The following is a 20,444-nucleotide window of genomic DNA, read 5'->3' as shown; positions in this document are numbered from 1 at the left end:
CATCCATTGTTTCTTGTTGTGCCTTTTGGTGCTTTGGAAAATAGATTGACTCCCTCATTTTTGTAGGAGCCCCTCAAATTTCCTGACAGAACAATTAATTGCCTCCAGAAGTTGTAAATGCTCAAATACTGGAAGTTTTTAAAGAAGGGATTGGATAACCATTTCTCTGAAGTGGTGTAGGGTTTCCTGCCTAAGCAGGGGATTGGAGTAGAAGACTTCCAAGGTCCTTTCCAACTCTGTTTTTCTATTCTATTTTAAATATTGGAACATTATTGTGAGTTGGACTAAAGAGAAATTTCCTAAGAGTAAGACCAATCCAGTTGGCCATGCCTACTCAGTCACATGACCAAGCTATGCTCACTAAGCCACACCCTCAGAAGTGGTAGGGAAAATATTTGGATTTCACCACTGGACTATTTGTAATTAGACAGCTGGTAGACACACAAGACAGACATGGAAAATTTGATACTGTCAATTTATTATTTTTTCAATTTTTTTGAAGGAGACAGCTTTTGGGGGAGAGGGAATGGTGCAAAAGACGTCAGGGTATCAGAGGGGGATCATAGAAAATAAGAAGAAATGAGGAGGGACAAAAGCTACAAATGAATGGAATTATGTAGTGTGGATCTGTGCCACCTTGAGCTGATCGCAAATGAAGGCAAGATACAAAACAAATAAATTAAATTAAATAGTGCAGGATTATCATCACTGAATGGCAATAGTTCTTAAAAATTTAGGGTAGGGTTTTCCAAGAACTAAAGAACCAAATCTAAAACCTTAGACATGAATATAAGGAATTCTCCTATGAGGACTAACTAATGAGAATTTCTAAGACACCTTAAAAAAATTAAAAATTGGCACCCATGTTATTGGGTTTTAACAGGCAGCACAAAATGATTAAGGATTCATTTATTGCTTTTTCTCCTCATTTTCATTAGCTCTGTTTGACTAATCTCCATTTTTAACAAACTGGTTTTCATCAGTTTGAATTTTGGCTTGGCTCACTGATTAAAATTTCCAAGTTGAAAAGAAATCTATAAAAAATGATGTATAGTTTTTGTACGGCATCTACATTTACCGAAGATTAATGGCACTTACAGGGCATATTCAGCAATGGGTAACTTTAACACATCAAATACTTCTTTGTTCTTCATTAGGTAGACAGATCGCAGGTAAGAAACAAAACACTAAAGGAAAAAAGAAAGAAAAACTTGGTCAAATCACAGAATAAAAGGAGACTCCACCGAAACAGAGGCATAGTTTACACTAATTACTTTAAAAAGTACAGTAACTTATATAGTCCTCCTTGATATTATCACGCTGAAAATCAAACATGGAAACATAGAAACATAGAACATTGATGGCAGAAAAAGACCTCATGGTCCATCGAGTCCAGTGTTTTTCAACCAGTGTGCCGTGGCACACTAGTGTGCCGCGAGACATGGTCAGGTGTGCCGCGAAGCTCAGAGAGAAAGAAAGAAAGAGAGAAAGAGAGAAAGAAAGCAAGAGAGAGAGAGAAAGAAAGAGAGAGAGAGAGCAAGAGAGGGAGGGAAGGAGAGAGAGAGAAAGACATAGAGGGAGGGAGGGAGAAAGAGAGCAAAAAAGAGAGGAAGGAAGGAAGAGAAAGAAAGAGGGATGGAGAGTGAGAAAGAGGAAGGAAGGGAGAGAAAGAGGGAGGGAGAAAGAAATAGAGTGAAGGGAGGAAGAGAGAGAATTTTTTTGTCCAAACTTTTTTAGCGCCCCCCCCCCCCCCCCCCCCCGCTCAATGTGCCCCAGGGTTTCGTAAATGTAAAAAATGTGCCGCAGCTCAAAAAAGGTTGAAAATCACTGATCTAGTCTGCCCTTATACTATTTTCTGTATTTTATCTTAGGACGGGTATATGTTTATCCCAGGCATGTTTATAGAATAGGTAAATTACAATATGTAAATATATATAAAAAAGTATAATTTAAATGTGGATATACTGTACAGTGATCCCCCGTTTATTGCGTCCCCAACCATTGCGAATAGGGTACTTCGCTATTTTTCAACCCGGAAGTCAAAAATACCATCTACGCATGCGTGCCGGGCACGCATGCGTAGATGGCAGCGGCTTCCCTGGGTCTTCCCCCTCTTGCTGGCGTCAGCGAGGAGTTTCCCCACCGCCCACGCAAACTCCTCGCTGCCGCCCGCCCTTCGCCCGCCCACGCCGTTCATTCTCGCCGCACGGGCCTGTCCACGCTGTCTCTCGGCGCTTTCCAGCTGAGTCCGGGAGCGAACTCGCTCCCCGACTCAGCTGGAAAGCGCCGAGAGACAGCGTGGACAGGCCCGTTCCTTGGCGCTGTCTCTCGGGGCTTTCCAGCTGAGTCGGGGAGCGAGTTCGCTCCCGGACTCAGCACGAAAGCCCCGAGAGACAGCGCCCCCCGGACCCCCAACCCGGGTTTGGGGGGTGGTAGGAAGCTCCCATTGTTGGCGGAGACCTTTTAAAACACTCGCGCGGCTTCCAGGACTCGGTTTGGAAGCCGCGCGAGTGTTTTAAAAGGTCTCCGCCAACAATGGGAGCTTCGTAGCACCCCCCCCCGAGCCCCCAACCCGGGTTTGGGGGGTGGTAGGAAGCTCCCATTGTTGGCGGAGACCTTTTAAAACACTCGCGCGGCTTCCAGGACTCGGTTTGGAAGCCGCGCGAGTGTTTTAAAAGGTCTCCGCCAACAATGGGAGCTTCGTAGCACCCCCCCCCCGAGCCCCCAACCCGGGTTTGGGGGGTGGTAGGAAGCTCCCATTGTTGGCGGAGACCTTTTAAAACACTCGCGCGGCTTCCAGGACTCGGTTTGGAAGCCGCGCGAGTGTTTTAAAAGGTCTCCGCCAACAATGGGAGCTTCGTAGCACCCCCCCCGAGCCCCCAACCCGGGTTTGGGGGGGTGGTAGGAAGCTCCCATTGTTGGCGGAGACCTTTTAAAACACTCGCGCGGCTTCCAGGACTCGGTTTGGAAGCCGCGCGAGTGTTTTAAAAGGTCTCCGCCAACAATGGGAGCTTCGTAGCACCCCCCCCGAGCCCCCAACCCGGGTTTGGGGGGTGGTAGGAAGCTCCCATTGTTGGCGGAGACCTTTTAAAACACTCGCGCGGCTTCCAGGACTCGGTTTGGAAGCCGCGCGAGTGTTTTAAAAGGTCTCCGCCAACAATGGGAGCTTCGTAGCACCCCCCCCGAGCCCCCAACCCGGGTTTGGGGGGGTGGTAGGAAGCTCCCATTGTTGGCGGAGACCTTTTAAAACACTCGCGCGGCTTCCAGGACTCGGTTTGGAAGCCGCGCGAGTGTTTTAAAAGGTCTCCGCCAACAATGGGAGCTTCCTAGCACCCCCCAAACCCGGGTTGGGGGCTCGGGGGTGTGCTAGCGAGCCTCCCATGTCGGCGGGGATGTTTTAAAACACCCGCGCGACTTTCCAATGAGTCCCGAAGACAACGCGTTTGTCTTCGGGACTCATTGGAAAGTCGCGCGGGTGTTTTAAAACATCCCCGCCGACATGGGAGGCTCGCTAGCACACCCCCGAACCCCCAACCCGGGTTTGGGGGTGTGCTAGCGAGCCCCTCATGTCGGCGGGGATGTTTTAAAACACCCGCGCGACTTTCCAATGAGTCCCGAAGACAACGCGTTTGTCTTCGGGACTCATTGGAAAGTCGCGCGGGTGTTTTAAAACATCCCCGCCGACATGGGAGGCTCGCTAGCACACCCCCGAACCCCCAACCCGGGTTTGGGGGTGTGCTAGCGAGCCCCTCATGTCGGCGGGGATGTTTTAAAACACCCGCGCCGCCCCCAATCTTAGGCTCCTCGCTAGCGCTGCGGAAGTAAAAACACCCTCTGCACATGCGCAGAGGGTGTTTTTACTTCCGCAGCGCTACTTCGCGAAAACCCGCTCGTTGCGGGGGGTCCTGGAACGGAACCCTCGCAAAGAGCGGGGGATCACTGTATACCGAGCTTATTGTAAATAGAGGAAATTGATTCTCCACAATATTGTTTATTTTGTATGCGTTTGTGTTACATGTGTATTCAATAATTTTTTTAAGGTGTGTATATGCAAAGCAATTCAATCATTAAACTTGTTTTCTCATGCATGCTGATTTAATGAGCTTGGTATACTTCTGTATTAATGGAACATATGGATGTAACTGTTAAGATCTTAGCTACCATAAATTAGACTGCAGTGATTTATTCAGCAATCATAGAAACATAGAAGACTGACGGCAGAAAAAGACCTCATGGTCCATCTAGTCTGCCCTTATACTATTTCCTGTATTTTATCTTAGGATGGATATATGTTTATCCCAGGCATGTTTAAATTCAGTTACTGTGGATTTACCAACCACGTCTGCTGGAAGCTTGTTCCAAGCATCTACTACTCTTTCAGTAAAATAATATTTTCTCACGTTGCTTCTGATCTTTCCCCCAACTAACCTCCAATTGTGCCCCCTTGTTCTTGTGTTCACTTTATTAAAAACACTTCCCTCAGGAACCATATTTAATCCTTTAACATATTTAAATGTTTCGATCATGTCCCCCCTTTCCTTTCTGTCCTCCAGACTATACAGATTGAGTTCATTTAGTCTTTCCTGACAAGTTTTATGCGTAAGACCTTCCACCATTTTTGTAGCCCGTCTTTGGACCCATTCAATTTTATCACTATCTTTTTGTAGGTGAGGTCTCCAGAACTGAACACGGTATTCCAAATGTGGTCCCACCAGCGCTCTATACAGCGGGATCACAATCTCCCTCTTCCTGCTTGTTATACCTCTAGCTATGCTTGTTATACCTCTAGCTATGCTACATTCTACTTGCTTTCCCTACCGCCTGACCGCACTGTTCACCCATTTTGAGACTGTCGGAAATCAAGATATCCTTTTTTTTTAATTTCATTTTTCATTCATCGTAATTTGTCACCGTCCCTGCCGGTTTCCCACAAACAAAGTCAAAGAGGGAAGTCAGCAGGAAGTCAGAGTCGCCATCAAAAGAGATCCTCAATCAACAACCTGGGTTTTCCTTAACAAAAGTAACCAGGAATTGCCAGAACTGCCATCATTAAGCGGTGTGGTCATGTGATGTTGTGCTTTACTACTGTATTGCTTAGTGATGGAAATTCTGGTCATTCTTTAGTGAGAACGATCTTGGTTTGTTTGTTTTTTGTAGATAATTTTTGAAGTGCATTGTTCAAAAGTCCTGAGTCCTTCAGGATTGGATAGCATAAGAAGTCGAATGCATACTTACATACATACATACATACATACATACATACATACATACATACATACAGTTGTGGTTAGGTCTGGCCCAGCTCCTGCCCCAAGGACTGTGGATGTGGGGGAGACATCCACATGCTGCAGGCCTGTTTTGCCCCCGGTGGAATCTGCTGATGAAGGCTCCTCTGACCAAGAAGACATGAGTGACAGGGAGGAGGAGAGGGTGGCAGACAGCTCAGAAAGAGATCAATTATCTAGCTCCTCCTTGGATTCAGAACAAGAGTTAATGATACAGCCTCGCATGCGGAGAGCGATGCATAGGCAACAACAACTGAGAGATTATTATCAAAGAAAATGAGGCCACCTGTGGTTGGGTGGGGCTGTGGTAATTAGTGAGGTTGCTATAAATAGCAGCCTGTGGGTTTGGCCATTGTGGAGGATTATCTGATCATTGTGTTTCGTGACTGCTTTACTGACTTTGACCTTTTGTGTGCTGATTTTTCCCCGCTTTGAAACTAAACCAGAGCAAAGTGTGTTTCACTTTATGAAAGAAGAAGGACTGTGAATTGCCTCACAGCTGCAAGCTAAGTATCACAGAACTGATAAGGGACTTGTACAAATTACCAGTTTGTTTGGAGACGAGTGCTCTTTGCTATACCAAAAGAGGGCTTGGTTTAAGTAAATTTTCATTATAAAGAACATTGTTTTGAATTTTCAAACGTGTGTGTGTCTGAAATTTGTACCTGTGAATTTTTGGGAGGAGTCCACCAGAGAGCCCGACAGAACACATACATACATACATACATACATACATACATACATACATACATACATACATACATACATAGCCAACTATAATTCATAGCCTGAAAAAAATAACACCGCCTTCCTTCTTCAGTGCCACCAAGTTCTTATGATTAAATTTCATGCATGACTAGGTTACCATTGTATATGCATTTTTAATATTTTGGTAATGCTTATGTTAAGCGTTTTGGTGGCATCTCTGCCCAATTCCATCCAATGGAAATTTTTTTTAGTGTTTTTCAGTTGACTTTCAAAACAACCTTCATTCTTTTTTATTATTTCTTAAAATTGAAAGTATTTGTCTGTCCTTGGAAATCATCTTGAGATACTAAGAGAAGTACAATATACAATATTTTTGCCCTTAAAAGAAGCATCATCATCAACAACAACAAAATCGTAAAGGTTTTGCTTGCGGTTTCACAATATCCAGGTTGCAATAAAACACTGGAAAATCACTTATATAAAACTAAATTACCTGCTGCTATCAGCATGCCCTTTCATTTGGCAGGTAACTCAAGTGTATAATTCTAACCATATTGTTTTATGTTTCCGCAACACTATTCAGTAATTTTTATTTGGAAAACAAGGGGAAAAATATTTCTGTAGATATATTTCCTGGCCCACCTAGAAAATTCTCATTCATTCTTCTGCTAGCTGCCAACCTTAAATGAAGACTTATTATCTGTCATTACATTTTTCATTATCACTCAAAAGACTGAAGAGACCCATCTGCAACACCTCAATGTCTTTTGTCCACAATTCACACCTTACGCCAGATGACTGCAATAAAATATTTTGTTATTCCTGCTAGTCATTAAGAGATCTTAGGAACATGATTGTGCACATAGCCTCCTGTTTAATCTCTGATGGAATGAAATTCAGAAACTGAAAAGTTATGTATTTCAGCTAAAAGGGCTATTGGAAATCTCCAGCCCTAAATCAAGCATAAGTCATTATGTTTCTGAATGCCAAATAACCACCTTCTGCGGCTTTGGAAATTCTGATCTCAATTGTGGTTGTAAGTCAAGGACTATCTATATAGCAATATACTATCACGGCTGGTGATTTTAAGCTTTAATTCTGTTCAGTTTAAAAAATGTAAACTACATGCTACATTAAACTACATGCTGGATTTAAAAAAATAAGTAACTTTTATAGTTGCTAGCATGGGAAATTTAACACTTCTTGAAACAGGAGTACAGTTACCCAATAATACAGTTGTTTAATGTACTTGCTAAAATTAAAAGTTGACTCAATAAAGCTTGATTGAATTCAAAATTCGTTTTATCTATTCCACTGCAATATCTCTTACAGAGTTGCAGGGTTTGATGGCAAAATGATGGCACTTTAATATCAGGCACAACTGTTTGGAAAAGGCACTAAATATAATAAACTATTCACATACAGAACTACATGAAGTGAAAATAATATTCCTTATTTCACATCCTGCAGTTATAATGGATCGACTCTCTTTTAATGAGTTAAAAAATGGGACCAAAGTTATGGATTTAGTTGCATTCTTTTAACCTATTAGTTATGAGAATTTTCACACCAATGTTTAGAGAATATTTTTACAGAATTCTAAACTCCAGTAAACCAATATCTGGTTAACATGCAGATGATGTCAGTCTAACATGCAGATGATGCCCTCATCACCTCGAGGTTCGACTACTGTAATGCTCTCTACATGGGGCTACCTTTGAAAAGTGTTCAGAAACTCCAGATCGTGCAGAATGCAGCTGCGAGAGCAGTCATGGGCTTACCTAGGTATGCCCATGTTTCACCAACACTCCGCAGTCTGCATTGGTTGCCGATCAATTTCCGGTCACAATTCAAAGTGTTGGTTATGACCTTTAAAGCCCTTCATGGCATTGAACCAGAATATCTCCAAGACCGCCTTCTGCCGCACGAATCCCAGCGACCGATTAGGTCCCACAGAGTGGGCTTTCTCCGGTCCCGTCAACTAAACAATGTCGGTTGGCGGGCCCCAGGGAAAGAGCCTTCTCTGTGGCGGCCCCGGCCCTCTGGAACCAACTCCCCCCGGAGATTAGAACTGCCCCTACTCTCCTTGCCTTTCGTAAGCTCCTTAAAACCCACCTTTGTCGTCAGGCATGGGGGAAGTGAGACATCTCCCCCGGGCATATACAATTTATGAATGGTATGTTTGTATGTATGTTTGTTTAGTAAATGGGTTTTTTAAATATTTTAAACTACAATTTAGATTTGTTATGAATAGTTTTATTTTGCTGTGAGCCGCCCCGAGTCTGCGGAGAGGGGCGGCATACAAATCTAAATAATAAATAAATAAATAATAAATAAATTAAAACATCTCTTAACTAGTATTTATATAGGAAACTGATGTGCAAATTTGAGGGTTAGTTTGGGATTTGAAGTCTTTGCTTGCCATCAGGAAGAAATTAGATGGGGCAAAGTTATCCTAAACGAACCTGGAAACCCAAGGAAGTTCTAGGCAGGTGAAGACTGTCAAAAGTTATTTAGCTTCTATTCATACTATCAAAAAGATACTGCAGTCTTATTCAACAAAAAGGAAGAATAGACTGTATCTTCAGTATTACACAGCAATAAAAGGATGGCTTTAAATATAGCAATAAAACTGGATTTACCATTTGTCATCTACAACAAAAGCCCTTGTCGTCACTTGTTTCATCGATATCCTGAAGTTCTAAAATTTATTCCACTCCACTCCTCTGTATACTTGTTTTAAAAGGTTGCTTTAGAAAAGCAATGACTAAATGGGGAAGGAAGAAAGAAGCTTATTCCATTTTCCCCCCATTCAATAAGTCTTGTCTATCTCTTTCTGGCAAGGTAATTCTAGCTCAGGTACTAAATCAACAATATTTTATTGCCAACTAATTCAACTATACAAGTCTGAAAAGTGTTCTCAGAAAGACTCTTACGAAGAAAGCACCTGCTTTTCTCACTCAATTACAATAAAGCCATAAAGATACAGCTTCTAATCCAGTGAGAAAACTGACTGTTCCGAAAGCTAAAACTGCTTTCAAATATATTAATATTTTACATGTCCAAAACTCCGTTTAATGTTTCTGTATCTAAACTACCATTATCATGGTAGCTACCTACATGGCATTGGACCAGATTACCTCTGGAACCGCCTGCTACCGCACGAATCCCAGCAACCGATAAGGTCCCACAGAGTTGGCCTTCTCAGGGTCCCGTCGACTAAACAATATCGTTTGGCGGGCCCCAGGAGAAGAGCCTTCTCTGTGGCAGCCCCGGCCCTCTGGAACCAACTGCCCCCGGAGATTAGAATTGCCTCCACCCTCCCTGTCTTTCGTAAACTACTTAAGACTCACTTATACCGCCAGGCATGGGGGAGTTGAGATATTCCTTCCCCCTAGGCCATTACAAGTTATGCATGGTATGTTTGTGTGTATGTTTGGTTTTATAATAAGGGTTTTTAGTTGTTTTTATTATTGGATTGTTCATGTTGTTTTATCATTGTTGTTAGCCGCCCCGAGTCTACGGAGAGGGGTGGCATACAAATCCAATAAATAATAATAATAATAATAATAATAATAATAATTATTATTATTATTATTATTATTATTATTATTATTATTATTATTATTATCATTTCACTTTCCCAGTTCATTATCATTATACCTGAAGGCAGATTATATAGCATCATTGGAAAACAGTGCTGTTGCCACCTTCCCCAACATGGTGCCTTTCAAATACAGTGGTACCTTTACCTAAGAACGCTTCTACTTACGAACTTTTCTAGATAAGAACTGGATGTTTAAGATTTCTTTTTGCCTCTTCTCAAGAACCATTTTCCACGTACAAACCCGAGCCTCCAAAACTGTAACCGGAAAAGGCAGGGAGAAGCCTCCGTGGGGCCTCTCTCGGAATCTCCTGGGAGGAAACAGGGCCTCCTCCCTCCCTGTGGTTTCCCTAATCACACACATTATTTGCTTTTACATTGATTCCTATGAAAAAAATTGCTTCTTTTCTACTTAAGAATGTGGTCACCACTATATGGTGAAATCAAGTCCACTAGTACTGTCTGCCCTTCGCCTGTGCTTATTATTATTATTATTATTATTATTATTATTATTATTATAGATATAATTATTATTATATCTATGGTATGTAGAAATGGGAGACACAGGAATATTATTATTATTATTATTATTATTATTATTATTATTATTATTATGTCAATACAACACAGCAAACGAGATCACTATGCTGGATTTCGTATTTCATCACCAGTCGGGCGCTTCCCAAGCACCTAGGACTGCGTGATGTAATGGCGAATTATGTTTGCCGATCCCAGTAAAGCGGCCTTTTGCAATTGACAGATGGAGATTTTGTCAATTCCGATGGTTTTCAAATGTCCGCTGAGATCCTTTGGCACTGCACCCAGCGTGCCAGGTACCACTGGGACCACTTTCACTGGCTTTCCCGGACGAGCCCCCACCCCACTGATGGATACGCCTTGTCATGGTAGTGGGGCTTGTGTGCTTCAATGAAGCTGAGAGCTGTGCCGGTGGTAGTGTAAACTACTGGTAGGTCTAACCTTGCCGGAGTGGTCAAAGCAGAGGAGCCAGACTAAACGTACCTAACCCATTTAAACTAATGGAGAGACAAAACAAAAAGAAGTCCATACTGGCTCGGTTGTTGCCCAGGATAAAATGGACCACGGTGGCTGCTGTGGAACCTGGGCAGCCATCGACAAATGAGCTACAGGAACAAAACAAACAAAGCTTACAAATCAAAAAGCGGCAGAAATTCTCAATGTCAGAGAATCGCACAATTATTATTATTATTATTATTATTATTAATAATAATAATAATAATAATAATATTTGTATGCCGCCTCTCCCCGAAGACTCGTAGCGGCTCACAACAGCAAAGCTCTAGAAAGTACAATGATTAATTAAGTGGCAGCTTAGCCTGTAGAGCAGGGGTGTCAAACTCAAGGCCTGTGGGCCACATCCAACCCATGGGGTGCTTAGATCTGGACTGCAGGACCACACTGAAGGACCAGCCCACGGTGCTTCTGCCAGCAAAAACAGAGCTCAGTAGAGCCGCGTGTAGCCTTCCCGAGCTGTTTTCACTGGCAGAGGGTTGCAGGAAGGCATCACAGACAAAAATGAAGCCTTGGGAGCCAGTTTTTGCTAGCAGAGCACTTGGGCCACCACAGGCACCAACACAAGTGATATCAAGGTGGCAACACCCACCCTGGCCATATCCCCGTTCCCCCCAGCCCCAAGGTCGAACACAACCTTGATGCAGACCTCTTGGCAAGAAGTGCAAGAGTCACCAATAGGATATTAAACATACGTTTGGACAATAACAATGAAAATGGCGGTACTAGTCAAAAGGAACAAGCTGGGAGAATTTAGAGAAATGAAAGAAGCAGTGATAGAAAGCGCTCAGGCGGTAATAGTCCTAGGTTGGAAGGATACGACAAAATGGGACAATGACAAAATTAGTATTGGTACATGGTAGATCATATTCAGTTTGAGATCATGGATAAGAGGATGAATTCGGCCAATGAAACTGAGTTGCAGGAACTGATGGGACGATGAGACAAGGTAAGAGGATATGTGGTCAGTAGAATTCAAGACCAAGCTATAAAGAATAAATTAGAATTGCTTTATAATATGTAAAAAGATATACAGTACTACCTCTAGATACGAGCTTCTCCACATGCGAGTATTCCAAGTTACGAGCTGAGACGCGAGCAAAATTTCTGTTTGACACCCGAGCTCAAATTCGGGATACGAGCCGAGCTTCCACTAGGTGGCACAAGAATTCCATTTTTTCCAGTTATCTCGGCGCGAAAAGCCAAATCTAAATGCATTCGTTCGAGATACGAATTGATCGACATACGAGCTCGGCTCTGGCACGAATTAAACTCGTATGTCGAGGTACCACTGTATTGCTCTTGACTTAAAGTGGTATATGCCTCCATTTTGGTGGAGGGGTATGAATGCTATCTGGTGGTGGGCACATTGATCACTGAGCACATTGTTTTATGTTGTGTGAGTGTTTTCTTGTAATAAAAATCAATAAAAAATATCCCCCCCCCCCACACACTTTGATGCAGCCCTCAATGAAATTGAGTTTGACAGCCCTGCTGTAAAAGAAATGGGAATGTAGAAACACTTCAGAAGGAATGCTCCCTAGTCCCTTGGGCAGTACAGGCAATGGGGATGAATGTATTTTTCACACATGCAAGATATCGTTTATGCAACCTTACAATAAAATTAGAGGTAGTACTTCTGGATGTTCTTGGCTGGACTACTACGAAAGTCTGAAAGTGGGATAGATAGTCTAGACTTTGTTTATTATGTTCCATTTTTTCCTGTTTATGAAACAGCCTACAGCAATTTAAATTTAAATTATAAAATGTATTATTTCTATCTGCCAAGAGGTCCAGGGAAACTAGCAGGATCCCCACCAAGACAACTAATGTAATCTCGATATTACATCCTGGGTGAATCCCCAATTAAAGTGGTTCCAAAACTGCAGGTTCAACCACCTTCCTAGACTTAGAAGATTAAAGTCTCCCTTTAATTAAAAGATTCTTTCGTGTTCAGGCAACTTTTTTTTTCCCATCAGGCTCATATGATTGCTTCCTTTAAGCAATCGGGACACATCTATCAGCCAAGAGGGCAATAATGACCACTTATAATCACAGGACCAGTCTGGCTTACTCAATTTAACCAGCCAGAAAAGATTTAGGTCAAACAAAGTGGTTGTGGCCCTCACTTCTGTACACATCTGCTTGTCGTTGAAAATAATCCATATAAATATACTTCCTTGTTGATTGTTCCAATGTTGGTGTCCAGGTTGAGATGAATCCAACTGGCTTTGCTTACAACTATTGATTATTTTTTTCCCCTGTAACAGCCAGCTTATAACCTATTATTATACCGGCTCCTGTTAGTTATTACTCCAGTATTTGCTTGCAGGCCATTCTCTTTTTCATCATTCTATTTCCATGACTCATTTCATCAATACTAAGCTATAATTTAATCAGATTATAAATCCATGGCAGCATCTCCTTTGTTGTTGTTGTGGACAAACAGTGGATGCTCCCTAAGAGGGAATGAAAACCTAGTGATCAGATAATCTCCATCCAGACAGGCTCCACCTAAAATCTTTTGGGTCCTGCAAGTCCTCCAAATGTTGTCTCACCAGTGCTCTATATAAGGGGATCACAATCTCCCTCTTCCTGCTTGTTATACCTCTAGCTATGCAGCCAAGCATTGTGAGTGACATAGGGGAAGGTTTGGTAGGGAAGGTTTGCCTATTTGCCGATGACTCTAAAGTGTGCAATAGGGTTGATATTCCTGGAGGGGTCTGTATTATGGTAAATGATTTAGCGTTACTAGATAAATGGTCAAAGCAATGGAAACTGCAGTTTAATGTTTCCAAATGTAAAATAATGCACTTGGGGAAAAGGAATCCTAAATCTGAGTATTGCATTGGCAGTTCTGTGTTAGCAAAAACTTCAGAAGAGAAGGATTTAGGGGTAGTGATTTCTGACAGTCTCAAAATGGGTGAGCAGTGTGGTCGGGCGGTAGGAAAGGCAAGTAGGATGCTTGGCTGCATAGCTAGAGGTATAACAAGCAGGAAGAGGGAGATTGTGATCCCCTTATATAGAGCGCTGGTGAGACCACATTTGGAGTACTGTGTTCAGTTCTGGAGACCTCACCTACAAAAAGATATTGACAAAATTGAACGGGTCCAAAGACGGGCTACAAGAATGGTGGAAGGTCTTAAGCATAAAACGTATCAGGAAAGACTTAATGAACTCAATCTGTATAGTCTGGAAGACAGAAGGAAAAGGGGGGACATGATCGAAACATTTAAATATGTTAAAGGGTTAAATAGGGTTCAGGAGGGAAGTGTTTTTAACAGGAAAGTGAACACAAGAACAAGGGGACACAATCTGAAGTTAGTTGGGGGAAAGATCAAAGGCAACATGAGAAAGTATTATTTTACTGAAAGAGTAGTAGATCCTTGGAACAAACTTCCAGCAGACGTGGTTGGTAAATCCACAGTAACCGAATTTAAACATGCCTGGGATAAACATATATCCATTGTAAGATAAAATACAGGAAATAGTAAAAGGGCAGACTAGATGGACCATGGGGTCTTTTTCTGCCGTCAGTCTTCTATGTTTCTATGTTTCTACTTGCTTTTCCTACTGCCCGACCACACTGCTCAACCATTCATTGATATGAGCATCATGTTTCACTTTTCATGCTTTACATTGTAATTTGGAAAGTAAAATGGAGGAGGGGAAAAAGCACATATGTTGCCTTGAGCAAATGGAAGAAATGTGTGCTTTAAAAATGGAGTAATAAATAGATTTTATGAGCATGGCTGTAAATATGGTATATTTTCCACAGCTTTAAGAGTTGTCATAAAATTTGGCATGTGTTGCAAACCAAGGGAAGTAATTGTAAGGCCTTTCAATGAACTGTGCCAAATTAAAAATCTCTAAATTCATTTTAGAGGCACTAAAAATTATCTGCAAAGGGGTCTGTTTATTTGATGGCTTCCTTTAAAAATGCAATTCCTGTGTGATTAGGGTTTGTGGAATAATTGATCACATAATGGTAGATGCTTCCCTTACAGAGTTAAGGATGAAAAATATTAAAAAGGTTATAAACTAGAATAAGGAGGAATTACTGCAAACAACTCCAATAAGGGTCCAGTTTTTTAAAAAAGTAGGTACAAAGTAACACAACAAAGACAAAAAGTCAGATGGAAACCTGAAAATAAGGTGTTGTAAGTTACCAAGAAAGAATGAAAAAGCTGGAACTCAATAAGGGGAAAACCAAATTCAGAATTAGGAAACACTGATTAAGAATTTTAAAAACAAATGCAGAATCTTCAGATACGTTCAATGAAGATCGGTATATTTGTTGATCAGTGAACACTGCATAATTCTAATTGGTGTCAAAAAGGCAAAGCTATAATTCTAGGCATAATTCTAACTAGCTATAATTCTAGGTATAATTGTAACCAGTGACAGAAAAGGCTATTCACCTATTTTGATTTAGTCTCTGCCAACAAAACAAAAAATCAGAAAAAATGTGAAAGGCAGAATGAAGAGTTTGAAGTTTGAGACTGATGGAAATATGACACAGGAATATCTGCTTAGTCTAAGAGAGTTTAAATCTTTAGACGCGATAAATTGCAGCCTAGGCTATTGCCGAGACTAGCAGATTGATTGGCCAAAGATTTATATGTTATCTGCGAGAAATCTTCAAGATATGTAGTGCAGATTACTGAAAGAGAGGAAATTTTGTTTCTATCTTAAAAAGAGAAAAAAATGAGGTTTCGGGAACTACAGATTAGGGTTCCCAACTCCCGGACCGCATACTGGTACCAGACCATTGTTTGTTAAGACTTGGGCCGTACAAGGAACAGATGAACAAGGGAAGCTTCATGTGCACATGAGGATTTAGGTGGCGCATAAAACCATTCCCCACCCACCCCGGGTACGTGGAAAGATTATTTAACTGCTTGTATTCTAAATTGTTTCTAAACTCTTTTAGAGGTTTTTGTATTATCGCTGATATTTTTTTGCTGTGAGCCGCCTAGAGTCCCTAGGGAGTTGGGCATCATAGAAAGTAAGTAAGTAAGTAAGGAGGGAGGGAGGGAGGGAGGGAAGGAAGGAAGGAAGGAGAGAGAGAAAGAGAGAGAGAGAAAGAAAGACAGACAGACAGACGAGACAGACAGACAGACGAGACACACAGAGAGAGAGATGATAGATAGGTGGATGGATGGATGGATGGATGGATGGATGGGTGGATAGGAAGGAAGGAAGGAAGGAAGGAAGGAAGGAAGGAAGGAAGGAAGGAAGGAAGAAAGAAAGAAAGAAAGAAAGAAAGAAAGAAAGAAAGAAAGAAAGAAAGAAAGAAAGAAAGAAAGAAAGAAAGAAAGAAAGAAAGAAAGGCGTTATGGTTGGGGTTATCATCTTATAGACCAAATACGGGCATTTTTGGCCTCCCGAACACCTGAGCACAAGTCTGAAAATATCTCTTCCTGTCCCCTCTGCAGCAAGAAGCCGGTAGTGTCTGACCAAGTGCATTCTTCAGGGAAATGATGCCCCAGCTGATGCTCTTACAAGAAAAGGTTGTCTGCTGAGTACCTACCAGGTGGTATGCTCTAGCCTAGCAGGTGCAACCCAGAGCGTAACTCTCCTATTAGATCTCATTACAATCGGTAGATAAAACTGGAGAGAAACGGTCCCATGTCATAAATGTTATTTAAGCAAGACACGTTACCAGTTGTACTGTTGTTGTACTAAAGATTCATTGGTTTTCAAGATTCTTGCGGAAGGCGAGGAGGGTGGAGGCAGTACAAATCTCTGGGGAAGCTGATTCCAGAGGGCCGGGGCCCCCACAGAGAAGGATCTTATTTATTTCTTTGTTTGTTTGTTTGTTTGTTTGTTTGTTTGTTTATTTATCAGATTTGTATGCCGCCCCTCTCCGCAGACTCGGGGCGGCTCACAACAATAATAGTACAATGTAAACAAATCTAATATTTAAGTTTAAGTTAATTTAAAACCCCAATTTAAAAACCAATCATACATACTAACATACCATGCATAAATTTTATAAACCAGGGGGGAGGGAAAGTATCAATTCCCCATGCCTGACGACAGAGGTGGGTTTTAAGGAGCTTACGAAAGGCAAGGAGGGTGGGGGCAACTCTGATATCCGGGGGGAGTTGGTTCCAAAGGGTCGGGGCCGCCACAGAGAAGGCTCTTCCCCTAGGTCCCGCCAAACGACATTGTTTAGTTGACGGGACCCAGAGAAGGCCAACTCTGTGGGACCTAACTGGTCGCTGGGATTCGTGCGGCAGAAGGCAGTCCCGGAGATATTCTGGTCCGGTGCCATGAAGGGCTTTATAGGTCATAACCAACACTTTGAATTGTGATCGGAAACTGATCAGCAACCAATGCAGACTGCGGAGTGTTGGTGTGACATGGGCGTATTTAGGGAAGCCCATGATAGCTCTCGCAGCTGCATTCTGCACGATCTGAAGTTTCCGAACACTTTTCAAAGGTAGCCCCATGTAGAGAGCGTTACAGTAGTCGAGCCTCGAGATGATGAGGGCATGAGTGACTGTGAGCAGTGACTCCCGGTCCAAATAGGGCCGCAACTGGTGCACCAGGCGAACCTGATATTCCCCTTGGCCTTGCCAAGTGACATTAAATAGTTGACAGGCCTGGAGAAGGCCGACTCTGTGGGACCTGACCGGACACTGGGATTCATGTAGCAGAAGGCAGTCCCTTAACAAATACATTTAATAAATGAACTGCTGATTAATTTCAATTAATTAATTTCTAATGCCTCTTTAATTTAGTCAAAGAACATAAGCATATCTTTTCAGATCTCCTATAACCCATAAAACCAAAAATCTTATTCAAGATCAATATTTCTTATATACCTAAAAAAATGAGATTCTACAATCATACCATTTACTTATTAGTGGAGTAACCATTGGCAACTTACCCGTTGTGCACGTTCTTTCAAATCTAGGTCCTGAGCCAATAAGGACTGCAGTTTCTTCTGGACATCCAAAAGTTTCTCAGGATTGATTCTGGAAGAACAGAGAGAACACAGATAGAAACATAGAAACATAGAAGACTGACGGCAGAAAAAGACCTCATGGTCCATCTAGTCTGCCCTTATACTATTTCCTGTATTTTATCTTACAATGGATATATGTTTATCCCAGGCATGCTTAAATTTAGTTACTGTGGATTTACCAACCATGTCTGCTGGAAGTTTGTTCCAAGGATCTACTACTCTTTCAGTAAAATAATATTGTCTCACGTTGCTTTTGATCTTTCCCCCAACTAACTTCAGATTGTGTCCCCTTGTTCTTGTGTTCACTTTCCTATTAAAAACACTTCCCTTTGAACCTTATTTAACCCTTTAACATATTTAAATGTTTCTATCATGTCCCCCCTTTTCCTTCTGTCCTCCAGACTATACAGATTGAGTTCATTAAGTCTTTCCTGATACGTTTTATGCTTAAGACCTTCCACCATTCTTGTAGCCCTTCTTTGGACCCGTTCAATTTTGTCAATATCTTTTTGTAGGTGAGGTCTCCAGAACTGAACACAGTATTCCAAATGTGGTCTCACCAGCGCTCTATATAAGGGGATCACAATCTCCCTCTTCCTGCTAGTTATACCTCTAGCTATGCAGCCAAGCATCCTACTTGCTTTTCCTACCGCCCGACCACACTGCTCACCCATTTTGAGACTGTCAGAAATCACTACCCCTAAATCCTTCTCTTCTGAAGTTTTTGCTAACACAGAACTGCCAATGCAATACTCAGATTGAGGATTCCTTTTCCCCAAGTGCATTATTTTACATTTGGAAACATTAAATTGCAGTTTCCATTGCTTTGACCATTTATCGAATAAAGCTAAATCATTTACCATATTACAGACCCCTCCAGGAATATCAACCCTATTGCATACTTTAGAGTCATGAACCACAGAAACATTCTCACATCTTCTCTAAAAGGCCTACAAAGTCCTGTCTCAGAGAAAAACTGTTTCTTTATCTGAGGAATACTTCTTCATCTCTCCTACCCGTTATTTTAAAATTGAGAAAAACTACTGTGAAATCATATCAGGTATGCAGAGCGTTCCCTTAAAATTAATGATGGCAGCAACAAAAGCTGCAGTTCCAGCCTTTTACCCCAGAAAACAATTTGAACTGGAAGAGAAAAATCATTCTTCCAAGATAAAATTACAGAATTAACATTATATATCTCCCCTTCTACTTATTGGGGAAAAAAATAGAAAACTGAGCTCCTCTAAAGGAACGAGCTCAATATTTAGCAGCAATTTTTCATCCTGAGCTTTTTCTTAAGACAACTTTTCTTGTAAGTGGTTAAAAATATTTTCACTAGAATGTTTCCAAACCTGAGAAAGCTCAGCAAAACTCCAAATTCATACACACAACTGTGCACGAACAAATGCGAAGTAGTTCTCCTTTAAAGAATCGGGATTTAATTAATTAACCTGTTCCTCTCCTTAATATTTCCTCACTGACACTTGCTCTCTTCGCCTCTGCAAACGTCTGAAATAAGGATTTACCCATCTAGCATCTGCTTCTCCTTCACTTGAATCTGAACCCATAGAAACGTCCTGTGGTTGGTCTCCTACTTCTTCTGCCTCTAAATCAGGCCCTACGACTAATTCATAACCACTTTCTGAATCAGAATCTGAAAAATCCCCAAACTGAGCAGGAGTATACACAACACAATTTACCTCCAGAAGTTGTGAAGGCTCCAACACTGGAAGATTTTAAGAAGATATTGGACAAACATTTGGCTGAAATGCTACAAGATTATATTAGATTTATTGGATTTATATGCCGCCCCTCTCCGCAGACTCGGGGTGGCTCACAACAATGGTGAAGAACAATACATAGTAACAAATCTAATATTTAAAAATCTAGGTTACAGTTTTAGATTAAAAAGTCCAAAAAAAGAAACCCCAATATATAAAAAACGACACACTATCGAATCATACACAAAAACTACATGGGCAAGGGGGAGATGTTTCAATTCCCCTATGCCTGACGGCAGAGGTGGGTTTTAAGAAGTTTACGAAAGGCAAGGAGGGTGGGGGCAATCCTGATCTCTGGGGGGAGCTGGTTCCAGAGGGTCGGAGCCACCACAGAGAAGGCTCTTCCCCTGGGTCCCACCGGACGACATTGCTTAGTCGACGGGACCCGGAGAAGCCGACTCTGTGGGACCTAACCAGTCGCTGGGATTCATGCGGCAGAAGGCGGTCTCGCAGATATGAAAGGTTTCCTGCCTGAGCAGGGAATTGGACTAGAAGACCTCCAAAGTCCCTTCTGTCTCTTCTAATCTCTTCTCTCTTTTTTCCTCTCCTCTCCTCCCCTCTCTTCCCTTCCCTTCCCTTCCATTCCGTTCCCCTCACTAGCCCTTTCTATCATGTACAACCTTTGAAAAGAAGATGACTGCCGATAAGTTTCCGGTCACAATTAAAAGTGTTGGTTATGACCTTTAAAGCCCTACATGGCATTGGACCAGAGTACCTCCGGAACCGCCTGCTACCGCACGAATCCCAGCGACCGATAAGGTCCCACAGAGTTGACCTTCTCCGGGTCTCATCGACTAAACAATGTCGTTTGGTGGGCCCCAGGGGAAGAGCCTTCTCTGTGGTGGCCCCGGCCCTCTGGAATCAACTCCCCCCAGAGATTAGAATTGCCCCCACCCTCCCGGTCTTTCGTAAACTACTCAAGACTCACTTATACCGCCAGGCATGGGGGAGTTGACACACCTTTCCCCCAGGCTTTTTTATACTTTGTTTTATGTTTGGTATGAATGTGTTGTTTGGTTTTTTAAATAATGATAGGATTT

At 42.1% G+C, this 20,444-nt stretch overlaps 1 protein-coding gene across 1 annotated transcript in view; it reads right to left on the bottom strand.

Moving 5' to 3' along the window:
- The window catches only part of DDX10 (DEAD-box helicase 10), a 212,135-nt gene that overhangs the window by 153,777 nt on the left and 37,914 nt on the right, over nucleotides 1–20,444 (bottom strand). The window contains exons 11-12 of the mRNA XM_070749725.1: nucleotides 17,546–17,633; nucleotides 1,099–1,187 (exon numbers count right to left, since the gene is read on the bottom strand). Coding sequence (XP_070605826.1) covers nucleotides 1,099–1,187; nucleotides 17,546–17,633 — 177 coding nt within the window. The remainder of the gene's footprint in view (nucleotides 1–1,098; nucleotides 1,188–17,545; nucleotides 17,634–20,444) is intronic.

Source organism: Erythrolamprus reginae, chromosome 4, assembly GCF_031021105.1.
Source record: "Erythrolamprus reginae isolate rEryReg1 chromosome 4, rEryReg1.hap1, whole genome shotgun sequence".
Lineage (NCBI taxonomy): Eukaryota > Metazoa > Chordata > Lepidosauria > Squamata > Dipsadidae > Erythrolamprus > Erythrolamprus reginae.
This window is presented reverse-complemented; position numbering and strand designations above follow the sequence as displayed.